The sequence below is a fragment of the Rhamphochromis longiceps genome, linkage group LG10, assembly GCF_057381845.1.
Source record: "Rhamphochromis longiceps isolate RC_006_pf linkage group LG10, R_longiceps_female_GT1.1, whole genome shotgun sequence".
Lineage (NCBI taxonomy): Eukaryota > Metazoa > Chordata > Actinopteri > Cichliformes > Cichlidae > Rhamphochromis > Rhamphochromis longiceps.
In genome coordinates, this window is record NC_140566.1 from 24,823,922 (window position 1) to 24,846,713 (window position 22,792).

At 36.6% G+C, this 22,792-nt stretch overlaps 1 protein-coding gene and 1 pseudogene across 1 annotated transcript; both read right to left on the reverse strand.

Moving 5' to 3' along the window:
* Positions 1-609: 609 nt before the first annotated feature.
* Positions 610-9,271, reverse strand: LOC146660981 (uncharacterized). The gene is made up of 10 exons (XM_085419666.1): positions 9,248-9,271; positions 7,469-7,508; positions 7,223-7,283; positions 5,601-5,685; positions 5,369-5,426; positions 4,712-5,032; positions 4,109-4,375; positions 3,494-3,760; positions 2,805-2,936; positions 610-741 (listed from the first exon to the last, which is right to left on the reverse strand). The coding sequence occupies exons 1-10, from the start codon at positions 9,269-9,271 to the stop codon at positions 641-643; spliced, it is 1,356 nt and encodes a 451-aa protein (XP_085275792.1). The 3' UTR covers positions 610-640.
* A 4,225-nt stretch (positions 9,272-13,496) lies between these two features.
* Positions 13,497-20,997, reverse strand: LOC146660982 (uncharacterized; annotated as a pseudogene).
* Between the last annotated feature and the right edge of the window lie 1,795 nt (positions 20,998-22,792).

Below are 22,792 nucleotides of genomic sequence, written 5' to 3' on the forward strand. Positions count from 1 at the left end.
TGAGAGGTAAAACGTCTTCAAAAAAATTGATCTCTTAATTCTCTACTATGATCAACAGCTGTGAACAAACAAGCCAGTGTTTTATGCATTATACAGTTTTTTCCCCCTTTCTCACTGACAACTGTGAAGCTTAGGTAATGTCACATGGTTTAGAGGTTTAGCAGCTCAGTGAAAACAGGATATAGTTTGTGGTTTTAATGTCATGACAACACAGGAAAAAGTAGCCCTGATGTTTTTATCTCAAACAAAATGAACAGCCCACGTCTGCTTAACACAACACAAGGAAAGCACCATCACTGATCAAAGCCTTTTATTTAATCTCCAAGGTTAAATGTTGGTTAGAACCTTTACAAGGTTGATGTAGTTTATTTAAATTATGTCAAATAAAATGTAGTTCAAATATAAAGCATTTATAAATAAGTATAAATAAGTATTTCATGTCAAATGCCTTCTAATTAACTTTCCCCCCCTTTATGTTTCCTTCAAAATTAATAATCCAGTGAGTACTTGTTAAATATGTTTACCTTCACGTTCACTGCAAAGATGGAATTGCTAAAGTGCCATAGTTTTATTAGACAGTTGACTGAAAGTCAACATGTTAGGGTTTAGGTTTCAGAATGTCAGACTGTTTAGGAGAACGTTAACTTTCATCTTGATTTGAAATAGGCGGTGTTTCTCTTGATTCTCTTGCAAGCTGCTTCAGTCTAATATCTGAGTAGACAACGTCCTCTTCAGCTTCATCTGAAAGAAGTAGAAACAGAAAACTGTGTCTTGTGTAATCAAAAGACGCTGATGTTGTACATTGAAAACAAGAAAGTTTTCACAAAGATTCACAATGACACAATATTTGTATTTTTTGCTCTGTACATCACCACAGTGGATTTCAAATAAAACAAATACGTGTGATTGAAGGAAAGACTTCAGTTTTAATTAGCTTTAATTCAAGGCTTAAAAAAATAGACCCTCAATTTCAGAGGCTCAAAACTGGATATTTAGACAATTGATTAACAAGCTGCATTAAGGCCAAGTTCTGTTTCCTTTTTATTTCCTGAAAAATGAAGCCGACATCATATCTAAAATCATACAAAAGCTCTAAATTTGTAATTGAAGCTTTTTTCTGTACATTTTAAATGTGAGTATAAGGAAGAGTGCCCAAAAAGTAAAGTACCTTTCGGGGTGGAAATGGACAACATAACAAGTTCATTACAAGCTGCAAACCAATAGTTACACTCCAGCAGAGTAAGGTGAGGCTTGATCTAAAAAGAGCCTGCACATTTCTGAAATAAATTTTCTGGACAGATGAAACCAATATTAACTTGTATCAGAAGGGAGGAGAAAAGTATGGAAAAGGAGTGAAATCGCTCATGAGCCCAAGGATACCAGACTGTATTACTAGGTGAAAGTAATGTTATGTGTACAAACTACACCCTTTTTGGCTCCTACCCCAAAGCACACTGTGTGCTGTTGATCTTACGTGCTGCACAATAATGTTTAATATTTAGTATTTACTGTCATATTCCCATATATCATTGTGATGTTATTTATTCTATTACTCTTGTTTACTTCTGCTTGTTTTCTTTTTTCTTTCTCAACAGGTGATCCAGGTGATCGATATATGCATTTTCTTTTTTTGCCCATTCTGTTGGTTTTTGTTTTTTGCCCTTCTCCCCCGTCCCTCTTCTCAGCTGTTTCTCTTTCCCTCTTTCTTTCCCCCAGCCAAGTCTGTCCCGTATTCAGCAAGTGAAAATAAAATAAACAATAAAAGGTGAATCAAATGGACCATTACAGCAAGGCTGGGATGGTCAACTTGGTAAAGTAAATCCGTTGGGCATCTTTCTTTGCCTTTAGACAATAATTCTGATGGCAAAAGAGCCAAACGGGACAGGCAAAAAAAAGAAAAAAAAGAAAAAAAGAAAAAAAAGAAAAGAAAGTAATGTTATGGGCAAATGGGTCAATCATGCTTGCTGATGATGTGACTGCTGATAGAAGTAGAATGATCATGAAGCAACCCCATCTCTGCCGGGATTCAACTATTAAATACATAATTAAATTGATAAGCTGCAAACTAGCAACACGTGGCTTGTGGCAACACAAGGAAAGAAAAAGTAGCATTGTAAGCTCTATGGGTTGTAGGCAGTCATACTGCAAGATTGAATTAGATCATGTTAGTTTCTCCAGTAAAATTTTATTCCTTTGAAAACTGGAGACTGAAATAAAAAAAATACTGGTGGTGGCCAGTGTTACCCTCAGTGTCCGCGTAGAAAAAAGCCTATCATATCACTTTCAAAATCCCACGTCGCTTTGTTCTCACAAGCACATTCACAAGATTTTCAGAAAACTTGATCTCTGATTTTGAGGTCTATTTCACTGAGATTCGAACTCACCCAAGATTTTTTGTAGATATGACTTTAATTAACTTTTGATACATTTGCTACATTTCTTTATTCTCAAATTATCACATTCACAAACTTGGGTGTCCCGCCTGCCCATCTGCTTAACAGGGTGAAGACAATAACCCATCAGCCTTTTACAAATGAGGGGTAAATATTACTAAATATTTAATGAAAAACTTTTATAAAATTCTTTGAATTAAAGGTGAAAGTCAGCATTTCAATCACATATTGACTGTTTGGGTTGAAATCAATTGTGGTCCTGTACAGAAGTTGCTACAACGCTACAAAAATATCCTTTTGTCCAACAAATTATTGCCACTAACTGTTTTATAACAATTTAGCATATACTTCTGTGTGGTGATCATTGAGACAAAATTGATAAAGACAACACATTTAATATAAAAATCTTACCTTCATTAACAGTCATAATGCCAGTTGTGTTTTTGAATTTCCGGATACCAAGAAACACAGCCAGAATGAGTAGAATGGCAACAGCGCTTACTACCACAGCCACAGTCACAATGCAGTGGTCAGAAATATTACCTAGAAATTAAAACCATTAAGAAGAAATTACTGAAATAATGTAAATATAGTTTACTGGGCTACAATGTTCAATTCAATTCAATAAAACTTTATTGATCCCGAAGGTTGACCCCAAAGGAAATTGGGTTAAGGCTGCCGACCTTTGCCAGGGCCATCTTACCCTTCCGACCATACATACATTACACTACATCACATGGAGAAGACAGGTCAGAGGGGTATAACAATGCAAAATGCACAACATGAGAAAGACAAGGAGAAAAAAGAACCCCAGACTGCGCTCCAACAGGGAGATCAGATTGAGAACAGAAAAAACACCTCAGACATGAGAAGCCAAGCAGGAAAGATAAGGGAGAGGGAGAAGGAGAAAGTGCGACCGGCTCCATCAAGAGCCAAGAGTCTTCAAGTCATACGTACTTCCAATTTATGCTTCAGCATTTAAAATAAATAAAATAAATCATTTAAAATGAGAAAAACTCCTATAAATACCTATACTAAATAAAATAATAAAATAAATCACTATTTAAATATAACAGAACGTAATATTTTTTTTATATTACCTGTGCAGCTTATAAGGTGGATGATGGTTTGTTCTCTGCTTATATTGTTTTGGACGATACACATCAGCTTTCCCAGCAGCTGACCATGTAAACTGATAGAAACATTTGAAATGTTGCGGTTTTCTGCAATGCTAGGTTGGGTTTTTATCAACAAGTTATCATCCAAAAACAAGGTGAACTCTACTTCATCTCCTTCAGAGGAGCAGCTGACTGTCATCTGTTGTGGTGACAAACACATCTGCAAAACAGCTGGTTCTGACACAGGAGCTGAAAGACAAACATATAGTCAACATATAGTCACATATGGATGCAATACAAACTGCAATTTAACATCCACTGTCAGCTCTGCAGTGGTCGATATCTACAGACACTCTGTTTCTCTTTGTACCTGCTAAATTATTATTGTTAAAAAAAACTGCATCTTGCAATTTTTGTGATCTTTGGGAGAGTTTGTCAACATAGATATTTTTTAAAACAAAATCCTAAAACAGATCTATACTGCTTTTAAAAAAAAAACAACTTACAAGTTAGTAATGTTTTTGATTATCCAAAGATATATTTTAGCTTTACAACACATTTAACATGTTCATTTCTGTTACATATATTTCACACTACCTGTGCAGCTTGTAAGGTGGGTGATAGTTTGTTTTCTGCTGGCATTGTTTTGAGCAACACATGTCAGGTTTCCCATTAGCTGACCAGGTAAGTTGATGGTAACATTTGAAACGCTGTTGTTTTCTGTACTGTTGGCTGTAGGCTGTATCAGCAACTTATCATCCAAAGACAAAATGAGCTCTACTTCCTCTCCTTCAGAGAAACAGCTGACTGTCATCTGTTTTGGTGACAAACACATCTGCATAACAGCTGGTTCTGACACAGGAGCTGAAAAAAACAAACATATAGTCACATATAGACACAGTATCAACTGCAATAAGACATTCACTGCTACTCTAAGGAGTGTAAATACATATCAATACAGGCTTTATGTAAGTGCTTACTCATAGCTTACTTATATAAAATGTGTGCATAAAATGAATGATAATTTGATAACTCTCTTATAATATATAACCAGCAATACGAACAACGATAAATACAAACTGTTCATGTAACTACCTGCTTTTTAAATTTCCAGTTTTAGCATTTTTTTTAGCACATTTTGACATGTACATTGTTATTACACAGATGTTATTCAATAAGTCAATAAGTTGTTGGTCTTACCGAGTATATGTAGATGGATGTTAACTGTGTGCAATAACACACCGTCAGTAGAACTGTATGTTTCCATGCTGTACTCTCCAGAGTCATGTTTTGTTGCTTTTTCGAGTTTCAATGTTCCATTTGGGAAAAATATAGTACGATCCTTGTATTTTTCATTGAGACTAATTAATGTATCATTTATTAAGGTTAAAATTTTTTCTGTACTCTTTTTCAAGCTTGTCTTCATATGTGGTTTAGTAGGTATGTAAAAAACGAGTGGTTCTCCTAAAACTCCAAAACACGTCTGGGGTCCAGGTTCAGTTAGATTGCATTCTGAAGACCCTGGTAAGAAAATGAATAAACAAATGTATACAAAGAGGGAAATTAATAACTATCATTTATTTGCACTAAATAAATGAAAACCATAAACTTTGTATATATGTAACCAATTAATTGTTACTGACAAAATTCATGTGTATGAAACTTGAGTAATACTATTAATGGCACCGTTATCTGATGTACAGCACTATATCAAACAGAAATGTTCTCTCACCAGACTAAACAATAAATCATCTAAGTAATAACAAATAATAAGATAAAACATTAAAATGTTTAATGTGGATTAACAATATGGATTCATTTTGTTCTTCTAGGTACTGTTTACTGGCTGAAGCGTACCTTGTGGCACAGCGGTCATTGCTGGAGTTGCGATGATGATGTAGATCAAAATCATCTTCTGTTTGGACAGAATCAGATTATTTTGCATGTGTAGTGTACTATCAAATGTGTGAATTATCTACACAATGAATCAATAGAAACTGTTCTTACTTTGGAAAATAATGCAACAACTACTGACATACTAGACATTTTTTCCTTTTTAACTAATGTCGCCATGACAACAGTCACTCACCATATTTAAAATAAGATGTCTTCTTACTCTCTGGCATGTGAATTCACCACTGGCACCTGGATGGTATATTTCTGGTCTTTTTTCCCTTTCATGAAGAAAATGGAGGAAGACATTATTTGCCTTCATCACAACCAGAGCACGAGACTCACTGTAAATATAAAATCATTTGGTACACTACATTACTCTGTTTGGGTCGGGGGACCCGATCCTTGGGGTGGACCAATTTTTTGTGTGTGGGGTTTAAAAGCCACCAAGGCACGGTGTTTAGAAAAAATGCGTCTCAGCTGTTCTGATGCTCCTGACACATACGGGATCACTATGGGTTTTTGCTTAGGCAGCAGTTGTCCTTCTCTCCTGGATTGGCTAGAGCTTTCTTTAGGTGTCTTACCAGCTTTGACAAATGTCCAGGTGGGATGACCACATTTACTAAGGGCCTTCTTGATGTGATGTTCTTCTGCCTCCCTGGCCGCTGTGTCTGTGGGGATGGTGTTGGCTCTATGTTGTAGCGTCCTGATGACACCCACTTTATGCTCCAGTGGATGATGAGAGTCAAACCTTAAATACTGATCCGTATGCGTAGGTTTACAGTACACATCAGCTTTTAGATGTCCCCCATTACTGATGGAAATCTCACAGTCTAAGAAGGCTAACCTGCCAATTTTCATATCCTCCCTGGTGAATTTGATGTGTCGGTCCACCGAGTTAATGTTATCCATGAATTGTGGTATGTCCTGGGACATTCCAGGGTAGGATACCAAAGCCCTCTTTTCCACTTCTTCCATGTACAAATTGGCCACGATGGGTGAAACTGGGGAACCCATGACCCACCCATGTTTCTGCCTGTAGTACTGACCCTTGTATGTGAAATAGGTGGAATTAAGATACAGTTCCAAAAGCAAACACACTTGGTCGAAGCTGAGAGTGGCAATGACCTCCCAGTGGAAATTTCCTTCAGTGGTGCCGGTTTCAGTCATTATGCTAATGTACTGTTTATAAGATTGGGGCAACCTACAGTCAGCTGAGACTAAAGAAGTCACTTGGATGAGTGACAAACGTTTCTCCCACTGAAAACACTACGTCCAGATGAACAGAATCAACTTTTGGGGATTTACTTACTTGGATGATTGAGCATGCATCAAGACGATGTACGACGTTTAGTTAAAGTTCTGTGTGCATATGTGTGGGTTGTACCTGTATGTCAGATATTTTCTAAAAATACCATTTTTTTGTTGGAAGCACTCACAGTATAAGACTTCCCATTACTTTAACAAGTCTAGTAACTCTCATTTTAATTGTTATATTAATTGTTATATGGCTGATCAAACAAATTATAACTATCAATGAATATTTTGCAGCAATAATTACATGTGAAAACAGTTTTCAAATTGCTACTTTAAGCTTAAATTTTACTGTTGTCGTCAACACATCAGCACTATTTATGACATATTTGTCTGAACTGTGGACACCAAAGCTATGGTGACCAATCAAAAGGGTTTCATAACATTTTTTGTGTTATCTAGTATTTTTTACAATCATAATCAATCAATCAATGTTTACATTTTTTAGATTGTTTTTATAGTACAGTAATTTCACCGATTAGAATTAAGTTTAGCATTACTTACCAGCAACTGCAGTTCTTCTCTGTGGCGGCAGTTATGACGGGCTTTGGGCTGCTGTGTTTGTCTTGTGGTTTGGACAGAAATGAGTAAGCATGTATTTAAAGTCATGTTAGTCTTACTCAAGCAATTAAGTGTCTCATTATACTTGTCTTTACTTATACAAACATGTAAATGCAGTAGTTAGACAAATTAGAGTATCACTAGTCATGTTTGAGCTGCTATGTGGATGGAAAGATTATCTTTACTTACAGTTACTAAGTGTAGCCCAGAAAATCATCTCGGGGTTAAACTGTTGATAATAGAAGAGAATCTTTTAAGGTGTGTTTTGCAATATATGCAAAAAGACAGCATTGAGGGTTCCTTTAAATCATGGAAATGTCCCATTATATTACTATAGCATCACAAAAGTTTAGATAAGTTAATTCATCAAGACACCCAACACAGATAATCCCATGTTCTACTCTCTTTTTTTTTTCTTTTTTTTTTTAAATGACATCAGAAACAGCAGTATGCGACATTACGTGATGGCAGAGCTTCAGTTCATCCTTTGTCATTTTTTTTTTTTTTTTTTTTTTTTAATAAATAGGACAGGGGGAATGAATGAGAGAAAGAGGGGGAGAGAAAGAAAGAAAACCAAAGGGGAGAAGAGACGGTGAGAAGGGGGGGGAAGAGAGAGAGAAAAAAAAAAAAAGAACTCCTGGGTCACCTGTATGGAGAAAAAAAAACAAACAAACAAAAAAAACAAACAGAGGAGACAGCAAACAACAAAGAGCAACATAATAATAGAGAAAACAAAGCACCATCACAATAAACTAGCTAGTCATAGATATCAATATTTACTAAATAATAAACGATATTGTGCAGCACGCAAGATAGACAGCGCACAGTGTGCTTTGAGGCAGCAGCCAAGAAAGCTTTAGTCCGCGTCTGTGAATACCCATGTGTGCATACCTGTGTGGATCAGCATGCTTGCATTCCAAAGGTTTCTCCATGTAATGATCTGCTCTCTACTCTCACTAGACTGACTGTGATACCGCATGCTTCTCTGAATCTCTGTAAACATACCAATGAAGCACTATATGCCTTTAAAAGGATTTTATTCTCACGTCCTGTGAACTCATCAACATGGTCTACAGCAAGTATCGGTTGACACCCTAATGTGGGATGCTAAAACTATGTTAGGTTAAAACCACAGCTCTTTCCATTTTAAATTTGTTGCAGATGCACTGACTGATTGAAGTTTATATTTAAAGATACAAAGAAAGTACACCCACACAAAGTGTGAGAGAGAGGGGTACAATATCATATAAACTGCAGGGAGAGAAATGTGATTATAATATATTAAGGTTAGTTAAATGATCTGGTATAAAAGTAATAGAATAATGTTCGTGTATTAAGAGTGGTTTATACTTTGGAGACATTACTTCACAAAGACACAGTGAAGCTCCTTCTGATCGTCTCTATACTTGTCCATCAACACCCTGAAAACAAACACTGTATCAGTAGCACTCTTTCTTGGCATTAAGCTATACTGCTGCTCACTCGTCACTTTCTCTCTTATTAACCTAGCTTCAACACTTTCCTTTCTCTTCATGGTATGGCTCATCCACTGTAAATCACTCATGTTCGTAAAAACTAGTACCAGTGCAATTCCCCATTCCTCAGCCATCTCACTCTCCAAGACTGAGTTAAAATAAATCAAGTTAAAAAGCCAACTCTATTTTTTTTTTTAAATCTATCTTAGACAGACAGATAGATGGTGATGTAGTTTTATGATAAGCCAAAGCCAGCTTGGCTCAAAACTAACTCAAATTATCTCCAACACACTGCTGTAAGGTTACTATTAGTTTCAGGTGCATCACTCTGGTGCTGAACCCACCAGTTAGCTCATTTCTGTCACTTGGTGTATGGGTTTGATAGCTGAAGCATAAACCGAGCTAGCATAGTTGTTGTATTAACAATAACATTTCAGTTTTTACAAAGCTACACTATACTTAGATTAAAAAAATGACATAAACATGTACTTACAGCATACATGTGTAGTCTCTCCATGTAAGTCTGCTTTATATGTATGCAACTAGCACTTGCAGTATACTAGGCAGCTGGTGGCTAAAATCACTGGTACTGGCGCCACCTGGTGGTGAGCCTGTAATGCTTCATCCCAGGGTTAATATTAACAGACAGTCTGTTAAAAGAAGCTGTAACTCAGGAGTTTTCGGTCTTTTCAGTGCTTTGAGAAGAACACATGTCAGTTGTAAATCATTCATTTCTATGCATGCATCAGAGTCAACACATTTACGTTTATATTTGAGAACATTTTACACATTTACAAAGCTTTCACAAATCTCTGTTTAAATTTCGATATTTGTTTACACATTTACAAATCTGATCTCTCACATATGGTTGTAAATAGGAAAACATGGATTGAGGTACAAATATACAACTATCCACTCAAATTTACAAAACAATTACTGCAGTAATAGCCTTTACAATCACAATTAAACAAGATCTTGCAGGTGTTCTGCATTTTATTGCACTGGATCCATCACCACCTGGTATGGCAACAGCACTGCCTACAACTTCAAAGCTCTCCAGAGAGTGGAGCAAAGATACAGTAATTGGAGGTGAGCTTCCCTCCCTCCAGCACATCTACAGGAAGCGGTGCCTGAGGAAAGCGGGGAGGATCCTCAAAGACTCCAGTCACCCCAGTCACACACTGTTCAAACTACTTCAGTCCAGCAGGATGTATGATAGTGTCCGGTCCTGAACCAGCAGACTGAGGGACAGCTTTTTCTATCAGGGCATCAGACTGCTCAACATTGACCACTAACATAGACACTTCACTGTCACTTACCGAAACTTCGACACTTATGCACTCCATATTGCACATAAATGCCATTTCTTTTGCACAATATTCATACTGCTGACTTCTCTATATGTTATATATATATACATATATATATATATATATATATATATATATATATATATATATATATATATATATATATATATATATATAAACACCCAGCACGCCCCTGCGGGCGGTTTATCCTTCAAGCTCAGGTCCTCTACCAGAGGCCTGGGAGATTGAGGGTCCTGCACAGTATCTTAGCTGTTCCCAGGACTGCGCTCTTCTGGACAGAGATCTCCGATGTTATTCCCGGGATCTGCTGGAGCCACTCGCCTAGCTTGGGAGTCACCGCACCTAGTGCTCCGATTACCACGGGGGCCACCGTTACCTTCAAGGACCATGACATGTTGCTTGTGAAGCTTTGACACAAGAATTTCTCTCGCGTGTGCTGTACCAGTGTGCCAATAATGTGTTGTGACAATAAAAGTGATTTGATTTGATTAGAAAAGAAAACAATAATTCTTGTTCACAAGTTACAGAGTGAGTTTATTACACTCTTGTCTCTTTCCACTTTATGTCTGGCTTTGGTTTATAGTTTGTACTGCAAAACACAGAAAATAAATGCAACATTTTGAGAATGTTGGGATTAATACTGGGATTAATAAAGTATGCTGATTGAGAAGGAATTGTGTGGAACACGAGGAAAACACGTTTTATTATACTTTCAAAATGTCACATGACCACAAAACATGACATATAATACTGAGACTCTAAGCCGCAGGCAAAAAGCTGTATGCACTGAGAATACATGACTAAAATAACAAACTGTAACAGGAGAAGTATTTCTAGAGTGAGCCTTTCATGTTTTTTGTATTGTTACATAGAATAAGTGGGCATTTTGATATCTGCTATGATTCCTAATAGTAATATCAGGCCAGTGTTACGCAAGATACATGTATAGTATACACTTTCTCAGCGTGTGCTGTGCAACTAAGTTGGGTTTCATTGTTTTACAGTCATGACAGACACAGTGAATATTAGCTAAAATGTTTAAGCTATGAGATGATGGTTGATGCTTGACTCAGCTGTTGTCTTAGAGAGGCACAGCTCACCTTTGCTGTTATTTGCTATATATACAAAGAAGAGCACAAGAAACGCACAAACACTAATGACCACAGCTTTTTAAATCTCCAGTGTTATATGTAAGATGTTGGTGAGAGCTTCTAACTGAAACTGCTAACTTGGCATGAACAGGTTTAAGACTGGTGCTAGGTCAGAATGTATTAGGGGAAAGCTAACTTGCATCTTGATTTGAACGTGGTGTTGCTTTTCTTGTACGCTGTTTCACTTTAACATCTGAGTAGATGATGTCATCTTCAGCATCATCTGAAAGACATAGAAACAGAAATTGATTTTTAGGTAGTCAAAAGATTTTACAATTATATATGAAAGACTTGTAACAATAATGTTAGGATACTGTCAGATTCAGGTAGTTTGTGCTATGTGCACCACTGCAATGGATTTTGAAAGAAACAACCAAAATATGATTGAATTCCAGACTTAGGGAATTTAACAAAAGTGTTGCATTAGCTGTTTATGAGTTGGATCTATTGAACCCTGATGTTAGATTGCATCCCAAAGACCCAAATTGATGCAGACCATCAAAACTTTAGGAGAACTTTAGAAGTCAGTAAACTGGTACATTCTTTTAAAAAAGGATTTCACTGGCTGGCTCAGCAATGCCATTCTTCTTCTTGCCATGCAAACCTCCACCTCAGAGGCTCTTTGAGATCCCTCATGTAATCCCACCCCCACCTTGACCTCCTTCCTCACACTACACTACTGTCTCACTGTCTTCATACATGTCCTGCACCACCCTCATATAGTTCTTGGACACTCTTCTTTCTCATATAGTGCCCTGTTTTCTCTTCTCCACCCAGGCACAGTGCAACTCCTTCTGGCCTTCTCTATACTTCTCTATCAAAACTGTCTCATTAACATATGACTCTCTCATCCCTCCTTAACCTAATGTTAAAAAAACCTTCCCACAGCTTCAGGGAATGGTTCAGTCTGTTTTGCAAGTATCTTCCCTGTATCTTGTATCATATCTTCACAGGTATGTAATCTGGAGTTCAACGCTTCCGTACAGATCCTTTGCACTTCCTTCTTCACTATCTTCACTCCATTTGAGGCCTTCCTCTCTGAAGATGGTCCTTAAAATACTCACTGTAACTTACTGCACATCCTTTCCAGCTCATTTTTTTAAAATAACAAGTCAATACAAGGCACTTCCTCCTTCTTCAGTATCCAGCCTCACATACACGTCAGTTTGACCCTTTTTCCTTTGTCACCTCTCTCTTCGCTGTACACTAGATGCCAAGTGCTCCTGACCTTTTGACTTTTTCTTTCCCAGCCTTGTACTTTCTGGTGCTTACTCATTCCAACATCAAATCTCCTTGTCTTCTTCCCTCTGTTCATTAATTAAACCAAATACCATCTTGGCAGTCTTCTTCACCACCACAGACTGTATTTCAATCACATATTGATTACTTTATTTAAAATACATTGTTGTGGTATACAGAGACAAAACAACAAAAACTGTGTCTTTGGGCAACAAGCCATGGCTCTAACTGTAAGGTGAATAACTTACTTAACTAGATGAATTTCATATTTTCCAAAATTATTTTCAGGAATGTCGAGACACCTGCATTGTTTTATATTAATTTGGGAAGTGATTGTGTAATTTTAGTGTGGTACTCAATGAGACTGAACTGACAAAGGCAGTAGAGTTAATTTAACATGTACAGCAAATCTTACCTTCATTAACAGTCATGATACCAGTTGTGTTTTTGAAATGCCGAGTACCAAAGAACATAGCCAAAATAAGCAGAATGGCAACACCTCCTACTACAGCCACAGTCACAACGCAGAGGGAAGACTTAGTACATAGAAAATAAAATCATTAAGAAGAATATATTGAGATAATACATTCTTGTAGATGAAGATATAGTTTAAAGGGCTACAATTACCTCAAGTCACACATACAGTTAGGTCCATATATATTTGGACATTGACACAAGTTTTGTTTTTTTACCTGTTTACTAAAACACTTCCAATTAGAGTTATATGATGGACATAGACAGAATTTGTAGACACTCAGCTTGTATTTGAGGTTATCCACATACAAATTGGATGGAAGGTTTAAGAGTTTCAGCTCCTTAACATGTACCACCTTTTTTTAAAAGGGACCAAAAGTAATTGGACAACTGACTCGAAGATTATTTCTTGGGCAAGTGTGGGCAATTCCTTCGTTATGTCATTATCAATTAAGAAGATAAAAGGACTGAAGTTGATCTGAGGTGTGGTACTTGCATTTGGAAGATTTCACTGTAAACAGACAACAAAATAAGCTCTCCATGCAGCTCAAAAGCTGCCAGCTGAGAAAAGAGAAAAAAAAACATCCAAGAAATCACTACAGAGGCAAAATCTACAGTTTGGCAGATTTGTTCAACCCACTGAATTAAAGCTGAAAGTCTGCACTTTAACTGCATCAGAGCTGTTTAATTTAAAATTCATTGTGGGGTTAGGGTTTACTTCTATTTATGCTTCAAACTCTAAAACCTCTTTAGCAATGATATTTATTATTATTATTAGTAGTAGTAGTAGTAAACACTAAACAAAAGAACTTAAAAAACAACAACAACTGTAATACCTGAACAGCCTGTAAGATGAATGGTGGTTTGTTCTCTGCTGACATTGTTTTGGACAATCATACACATCAGCTTTCCCATCAGTTGCCCATGTAAGCTCATGGTAGCATTTGAAATGCTCTGTTTTTCTGGACTATTTGCTCGTGTCTGTATCAGCACGTTAGTGTCCAAAGAGAAAATGAACTCCAGGTCATATTGTTCAGAGGAGCAGCTGACTGTCAGGCGGTCTGGTGACAACACAAACACACAGTCACATATAGATGCAACAACAATTATAATATGTCATTGACAGCTCTACAACCTGTTATCTGTTTCTAAAGCCTTTATATACATACTTATGTTTGAAATATGTATGAATATGAACAATAATTTGATTTGATTATAATTGGAAGTCTTTTATAATATATAACTGCCAATTATAATAAAATAAAATAACATGTATTAAATACTATAATTATAATCCTGAAACTCGTATGTACCTGCAAAACTGACTAAAAAAAACCTGCAGGTTTTGAATTTTGTGACCTTTCAGACATAAAGTCCTCAGTTTGAAAAAGTTATTTTTCCCTCTGTTTTTAGCTTCATAACACATTCTGACATTTACTTTAGTATTGCACATACGTTATTTGAAGACAGTGATTGTTTGGTTTTACCTAGTATAGCCAGATAGATGTGAACTGTGTGCAATAACACACCATCAGTAGAATTGTATTGTTCCATCGTGTACTCTCCAGAGTCATTTTTTGTTGCTTTTGTTAGATTGAATATTCCATTTCCAAAGAATGTACGACTCTTGAAGTTTTCATTTATATTAACTAATGAATTATTTTTTAATCTTAAAATGACATCTTTATTCTTTGTCAAGCTTGTCCTTGTATACGGAATAGTAGGTAAGTAAAAAATGAGTGGTTCTCCTAAAAATCCAAAACACGTCGGGGGTCGAGGTTCAGTTAGATTGCATTTCAATAACCCTAATGAGAAAATTAAGAAAAGGAGAAATTAACCATTGTCATTCATTTTTACAACAGTGAAAACCATATACTTTGAATATTATACATTTCAAATGGTTTATTTTTACAGTTACTAACATATCTCATATCCCTGAAATGACTTGTTAATGACTATTTCAATGCAACAACTAATGAAACCATTATCTAATGTAATGTTATACAGCATTTATATATATATATATATATATAGTTATGTATGCTTTTATGACATCAGACCACACAATGAATAATACAATCAAATATTTAAATGCTTTTGTGAATTAATTGAAAAGCTGTATGAATTTTTTATCTACATAAATAATTGAAGCGTACCTTGTGCCACAGCAATGATTGCTGGAGCTGTGACAATCATGTAGATCAAAATCATTTTCTGTTGAGATACAATTAGAATATTGTTTCTACTGCACATATGACATAACACAACTAATATGTGTTTCCAAAATAGAAGGAAAGAACATGAGGACATAAGAAGTTGTAAAAAGATTTCTTGCATGAATTTTCAAGGTTGTTTTTAAAAAAAATATATTTTAGAATTCTTTGTTGTTTTTTCGAAGTACAGTTGTTTCACTACATTTCTTGAGACATAAGTTTAGCACAACTGACCTGCAGCAGAAGTCCTTCTCTGTGGCAGCAGGGTGGGACAAGCTATGGTGTTTTGGTTTGGACAGAAATAAGTAAGCATCTATTTAAAGTCACTGATATCATATTAAGGCACTTAGTGTTGTATCATATTTTTTTCTGTACTTGTACAAATATGTACATATACTGTAGTAGCTGGCTAATTTAGAGCTATACATTTTTTAAATATGCATTTTCAAGCTGCTGTATTGAGTACAAGTATAGAGGCACAGAAATTATCTCCAGATTAAACTGTTAATAATAATTCACAGGAAAGACTGTTCAACGGTATGTTTTACAGTACGTACAAAGCAAGATCTGATATCCTGTGTTAGTATTGTTCCTACGTCTTCATAACAAGATTGGTCCAAGATCAGCATTGCAACTGACCAGTGCTGTCAGTGTTGTCTGAGCATTTATTTAGCATTATATAATGCTGCTCCTCCAAACAATATAAATCTGTCTGTCTGACATTGCAGGCTAAAAAGTCAGAATGGTCCACAAAGTCTGGATCTTTGTAGACATACCATTAAATTACTTATCCATTTTTCTTTTTCATTTACGCTCTTGCAATGTAGATGATGTCAACATACACCGCATTATGAGAGTTTGTGAAAAGAGTTAACTCCTTAATGTGGGATGTTAAAACCAGATTACGCTAAAACCACAGCGCTTTCTATTTTAAGTGTCTCAGCTGAAGATACACTAACTGACTCGTGTATATTTTAAGACACAAAGAAAGAACAAAAAAGAAAAGTAAAAGAAGTAAAACTTGAGAGAAAAAGCTCTGGTAGTTCAGGGAGTTCTTATAAATTTGCATACCATGTCAGTAGAGTGGGGCTGGAGTCTTTGCGGTCTGATTTTGGCCCCAGGCCCAAGTTCCAGTTTGGGACTTTGGCCCCATCATGTGGCTAGTATGGATCATTACATTATTTGCAATTCAACTCTTGTGTTTCACATCAAGGGTTTTTACAATCAGGCAGTCCTGCCTGTGCCCCTGAACAATAACAGTTAACTACACATTGTTAAGTTGTCTTGCTGCAACTGAAGAATTAAAACAAAACAAATGCTGTGTGTGTGTAACAGCGCAACAAAACGTTACCTGTCCTTTTACTAACTGCTTAAGTAGTGATGGTTTTTAGCCGCTAGCTAACTGGGTAAGGGTGTCATGAGTCTGTAGCTCTGCCCACCATTTTGGGGAACATATTTTGTTTTAAAGTAAGTTACAGGGCTTTTCCCCTGCCTTTCTGGTGGGCTTGTATTTCACTTAAACTATCTAATATGCATATCCACATAATCATGGATTGTTATAATTATGATGTTAAAAAAAACCCCACACACTGTATTTTAAAGGAAAATAGCTTACAAAACAGATTATATTCGATTTACCTTTTAAATATGACAAAAATGCTGATTTTACAGTTGCGAAATTATTGTATCACTAGAGTTAAAACATTTAATAAGCTTTCTGCCTTGCTCTGTATCTCACTGTACAACTATATACTGACAATAAAGGCATTCCATTCTATTCTATGATGCAAACCTTTCTCCATAGTATATACAGTATTTTGGAGAAGTTATAAAATTTCACTGTGTGTGTGTGTGTGTCTGTGTGCGCATGTTTTATGTGTATAGATTCTTTTCTTACATTCCTACCCTACCATGACAACCCCTTTCTTTTGCCTTTCTAATATTCCGGTTTCAGTTTAGTTCCCACAGTTTTTTTCATCTACCATATGGACTTTTTAAATGTCTACAGTCAACACAGCCCTGTCCTCCAGCACTTTGTACCCCATCAGGTGCATTGCACTGTCCCCACCTGGTGACAGTGATATGATTTGATATGATTTACTTCAAAAATCTGTTACAATTACTGCTAAAGGTTACAGATGTTTTAGGCAGGTGCCTAGTTTAGTTTAAATAACTAAACTAGGCACCTGCACCCTTGTCATTTTATTGATTTGAATACTTTTAGCACTAATTATTGGAACACAAAATTTGTTTGGTAAGCTCATTGACCCTTGACCTACATACACAGGTAAATCCAAACATGAGAAAGGTTATTTAAGGTGGCCAATTGCAAGTGTTTCTCCTATTTGTATCTTTTCTGAAGAGTGGCAACATGGGAGCTTCAAAAAAACTCTAAAATGACCTGAAAACAAAGTTTTTTCAAGATCACGGTTTAGGGGAAGGATACAAAAAGCTATCTCTGAGATTTCAGCTGTCAGTTTCCACTGTGAGGAACATAGTGAGGAAATGGAAGACGACAGGCACAGTTCTAGTTAAAGCCCAAAGTGGCAGGTCAAGAAAAATACTCAACCCACAGACCAGCTAATCTACAACATAATCTTACTGCAGATGGTGTCACTGTGCATCGTTCAACTATTCAGCGCACTTTGCAGAAGGAGATGCTGTATGGGAGAGTAATGCAGAAGAAGCCTTTTCTGCACACATGCCACAAACAGAGTCGCTTGAGGTGTGATTAAGCACATTTGGACAAGCCAGCTTCATTTTGAAATAAGGTGCTGTGGACTGATGAAACTAAAATTGAGTTATTTGGACATAACAACAGACAGTATGCATTCTAAGAAAAACACACGCTACCCACAGTAAAATGTGGTGACAGTTCCATCATGCTGTGGGGCTGTGTGGCCAGTGCAGGTACTGGGAATCTTGTTAAAGTTGAAGGTTCATGGATTCCAGTCAATATCAGGAGATTCTTGAGAACAATGTTCAAGAATCAGTGACCAAGTTGAAGTTGCTCTGGGGCTGGATATTTCAACAAGACAAGTACCCTAAGCACTGGCATTCATGTGGAGCAACAAAACACCCTTATGTTTGAACCTGTTCACTTTGGCCAAACTGTTGTTTTCTGCAGTCCAGTAAGGGAACACCATTCGGGTTCAGATCAGGTGGTCCTAATCATGCCTCTCCATGTCTCACTGTCGTTGTCCACGTGAGTGTTGAAGTCCCCCAGTAAGAGTATCCAGGTGCAGCACCCTTGAGCACCCCTCCCAAGAACTCCAAGAAGGCTGAGTATTCTGAACTGTTAACTGCCATAGGTCTAGGCTGCTGGGGGATTCTTATGATGTGCTGAGTGTTTCTTCTTAAGTCACCTTTTTAACTCACATTTTCACTCCAAACGCTCATGGCAGATAGCCGCCCCTCCCTGAAGCCTGGTTCTGCTGGAGGTTTCTTCCTGTTAAAAGGAAGCTTTGGGGTTTTCTCTGATTTCTTTCTATTATTGTAGGATATTTACCTTACCATATAAAGTGCCTTAAGGCAACTGTTGTTGTGATTTGGCACTATATAAATTATATATAAAAACTTACCGGTAAATGAATTGAACTGAATAAGTGCATGTGGCACCAGGACACCCTAGGTCACAGGTTGTTGCTCGATTTTTTTAATCGTATCCATGATCTACGACCATATGTTCTGGACACTTGGGTAAAGAGAAGGGGTGAGCAATTGTGAGATTATAATATTATCGTATGCCATGTTATGCCCCTAATTAAGGATTGTGAAGCTATTATGTAGTTTTAGTTTGCATTATTCTCCTGAATTAGAAAAAGGTGATAACGATTACATTTGTTAAACTGATTTGCATTACATTAGACTGCTGATTTATTGTGAATGAATGATATTGTTTTATGATGCATTATACTGCTGAGTTATAAGAAATACTGTTTTCAGAGAGTCAGGACCCTGTTTTTTCTGATAGTAGAGGAGCCAGAGCACATTCCACGGGAGCTTCACTCCCGCCGTTGTTAAAGGCAGACAAAATAGGGAGTCAACGCCATAAGTCAGGCTCGCTAGGAGTTAGGAAAATGTGAATGTTTAGGCTTTTACGACTAGGTGGGTCAACAGTGGCTATAAGAGTTTGAGTAATGCTCCACCATTTGGAGATCGATGCTGTCTGTGTGCAATGTTCATCTCCCCACGCGTGTGTTCATTAAAATCATTGTTTGACCGAAGCTCTTCTGGACCATTATTGTTTTTGTGCTCACCCTCAATATCTGAACCCGTAACACTGTCAACTGATCAACACCTGGTGGTGAGTTGAATCAGGTGGTGGGGTAGGATGCTAAATAGTGAGGGTATGCTGTGAACCTGTAGTAGAGGCCCTGGTTCGCAAGAGCTTCAACTTCCATTTCCAGCAGAGCTTCTGATTTGACCATGTTCAGCAACTCTATTGCGGAGGCTGCTGCACTGAGCTGTGGCTGCAATGTGGCTGGCCTACTGGGTGAGGTTTTCCAGGTATGCCCCATCAGGAGGAGGCCCTGGGGCAGATCCAGGACATGCTGGAGAGATTATATCTCTGAGCTGGCCTGGGAACCTCTCGGTGTTCCCCCAGATTAGCTGGAGGAGGTGGCTTGGTTGAAGGAGGTCTGGGCTTCCCTGCTTAGGCTACTGCCCCCATGACCTGGGCCATATTAACCAGAAGAAAATGCATGGATATTCTGTATCCCTTTGTGTTTATGTTATTTCCATCATTTATAAAGAATAAGTGTGTTACATATTAGATGATTATATAAAGGTTTATTTAGCAAGCCTAAACCTGATGGTAACCTTTCAAACAATGGATTTCTCAGCTGTCCAGTTGCTCATTGATTGGTCTTTGCTTTGTATCAGAAAGTGATTGTGCAGAGTCAAAATTAATTGTACTTCATCCCCCTCAGAGAAGCAGCTGACATTCATCTGTTCTGGTGGCCAGCATGTTTGAGACAGTGCTGGCTTTGACACTGGAGCTGAAAGATTTATATAAAAGATGCTGAATAAATAAATAAATAAATAAAACAAGTTCCTGAGGAACTATTCTTTTTTTTAAATCAGAAAAACAATGAGAATTATTTAATAATTTAAGTTGTCTCTTAGCTATTTACATTGTTATTAAATCCTGTTAAATGTAAAACCATTAATTTGTTTGTCTTATTCTTGAATTTTTATTCAATTTTCCACTTTTCTGTTTAAATATTAATTCACAGTACATTGTACATGCATGTTTTCAATACTTCTAAAACAACAAAATAATTATTTTTAACCTAATAATTAATTATTTTACAAATTATTCTTCAGTAGTAACTGCAAGTACGCTGCTGTAGTTGCTGATACAAATTAAAGCTTAGACATCATTAGGTTTCATTCCTGAAATTTGTTTATCTTAAGTCATACTTTTTGACCTTTTTTACAATGTGTGCATTCTGTGTTTTGTTAATAGCATAACCTAAAAAAAACCTGAGCTAGAACAAAATATTGATTTTAAAAAATAAACAAGCAAATAAATAAATAAATAAATAAATAAATATATAATAAGTTACTGTGTACTTTTAAATATACTTTAACATTTTTCAGCAATCTTCCATAAGGATCGAATTCCTCTAAGAGCTAATATCCTGAGTGTTTCTTCATAGCTTTACCTAACTTAAGTGTTCCGTTGTTTATGCTTTGTGACTGATCCGCAAATTCCTTATTTAATTTTATTTTCCCCTGATGATTTGTGGTTAAAATCCTGTGTTTGTCATCCTTCATGATTAAAAGTGAAGAGTTAGCTTTGAATGGCAGATGAAAAATTAGCAGCTGTCCTGCAGCTCCGACACAATGATGGTTTCCAGGAGATTTTTCAAAAAAGGCATACAATTGAATCTAAAAGCAACAAAAAAGAAATTTTTAATATTTTTTAAAACGTTTACACCAACTGGAAAACATTATTCATTATATTAAATTATTTTCCATCCCATCCATTTTCTTTGGCTTGTATAATTCAGGGTAGCAGTGAGGACAGGAGCCTACTTCAGGTGCCAAGGGGCAAGATACATCCTTAATTTTCTATATATAAAAAACAAAATTCATGTAAATTTAAAATTAAAGTTTCTCCAAGATGATTTCTATCTTTACTGTAATTTATATTTTAAAAGTCAATGTTTTAAATTTTATTTTTATTAGTGTAAATGATTGCCTTCTGCCGCAGTCTCAATCAGTGTGTCTTTATTGAAACCCAGGTAATATATCTTACTTTACAGTGAATACCTTTTGCCAAAGCCGTTGTTGTCAGAACTGCAATACTCATGTAGAAGGAATTCATTGTTTCTATTAGGGGTGGGCGATATAAACAATATACGATAGAAACCATATAAATTTGGCCAACGATAGAGATTTTGACTATACCGCTCTACCGCAATAGCGCATGTTGATGATGTCATCAAGCTGCGCCTGTTTTGGTCGAAAGCATTGCAGCGGCTACAACCATTATCATCTGCAAATGATTGCGTGCGACAGTCATAGCAAAGAGATGAAGCACTTTTGAAATATGGGGAAAGCCAAAAACTGCGCTTCCTCCACTTCCATAACATTGATTCATTAATGTTGAATTCTCTATTCCCATGTTGTTGCAGTATATTAATAACTAACCTCATATTGTGGATGAATAATCTTAGTTGTTCTCCTGATTGAAGTTTGGCCCATGTATAGCATTCGGCTATGCGATTGCATTTGTCCCTAACCACCAGAATCCCTCACATTAACTTTTATCGAGTGGAAAAAAAGTTGGCGTTCATCCTCCAGCTTCACTGTGCTAATGTTATGCAACATTGCTGTGTCACTAGCAATCACGTAGCACAACATTATATACCAGGTAGTCCAACTTCAGTAACCCTGCAAACGTCACTGCTGTTTAGTTTTCTGTCTTCATTTATGTTGGAAGTGGTAGCAGAGCTGTACGTTTGAATTAGTTTCAAAAATCTCTCAGTCAGAACATGCTATATCATGTTTAGGTGGAAACTAGCGAGCTAACTTCCTGTTAACTTCTAACTCCATTAAATTTAATAAATTCTGTTTTCATGGATGCCTGGATGTTAAACTTAATTGTTACACCTGGTAAAGCAGCAACGCTAATGATTTTATTATAGATGAAAGAATTTAGACCGTTTTTAACTCTCAGTGTTCATTTGACTTCAATTATACCGCGATATGGATTTTAGGCCATATCGCCCAGCCCTAGTTTCTATAACACAGCAGTAAAAATTTGTTTACTGGTAGTAATTCTCTTACTTTGAAGTCTAGTTCTTAAGTTTTTTTCATGTGCCTTGGTGTTTAGCACAGTCTTCATGTCTTTTGTTTTGTTCCCCCAGTCAGTTGTGTCTCATGTCATTCCTGCCCCTGTGGCCGTGTTCTAGTTCGAGTTTTGTGAACATTTTGAGTTTTGAGAACATGAGATATGTGGTGTGCAGTAAGAGCTCATTTCCTGTTATTGAACTGTGTTCTCAGAATTGTGGTGGACATATGCTTAAAGCACTTTTTCCATGTCTTGTATGGTATACCAAACTCTGTTAAGACTCTAACAGGAAGTTTAAAATAAGACATAAGAACCAAACATGCACTA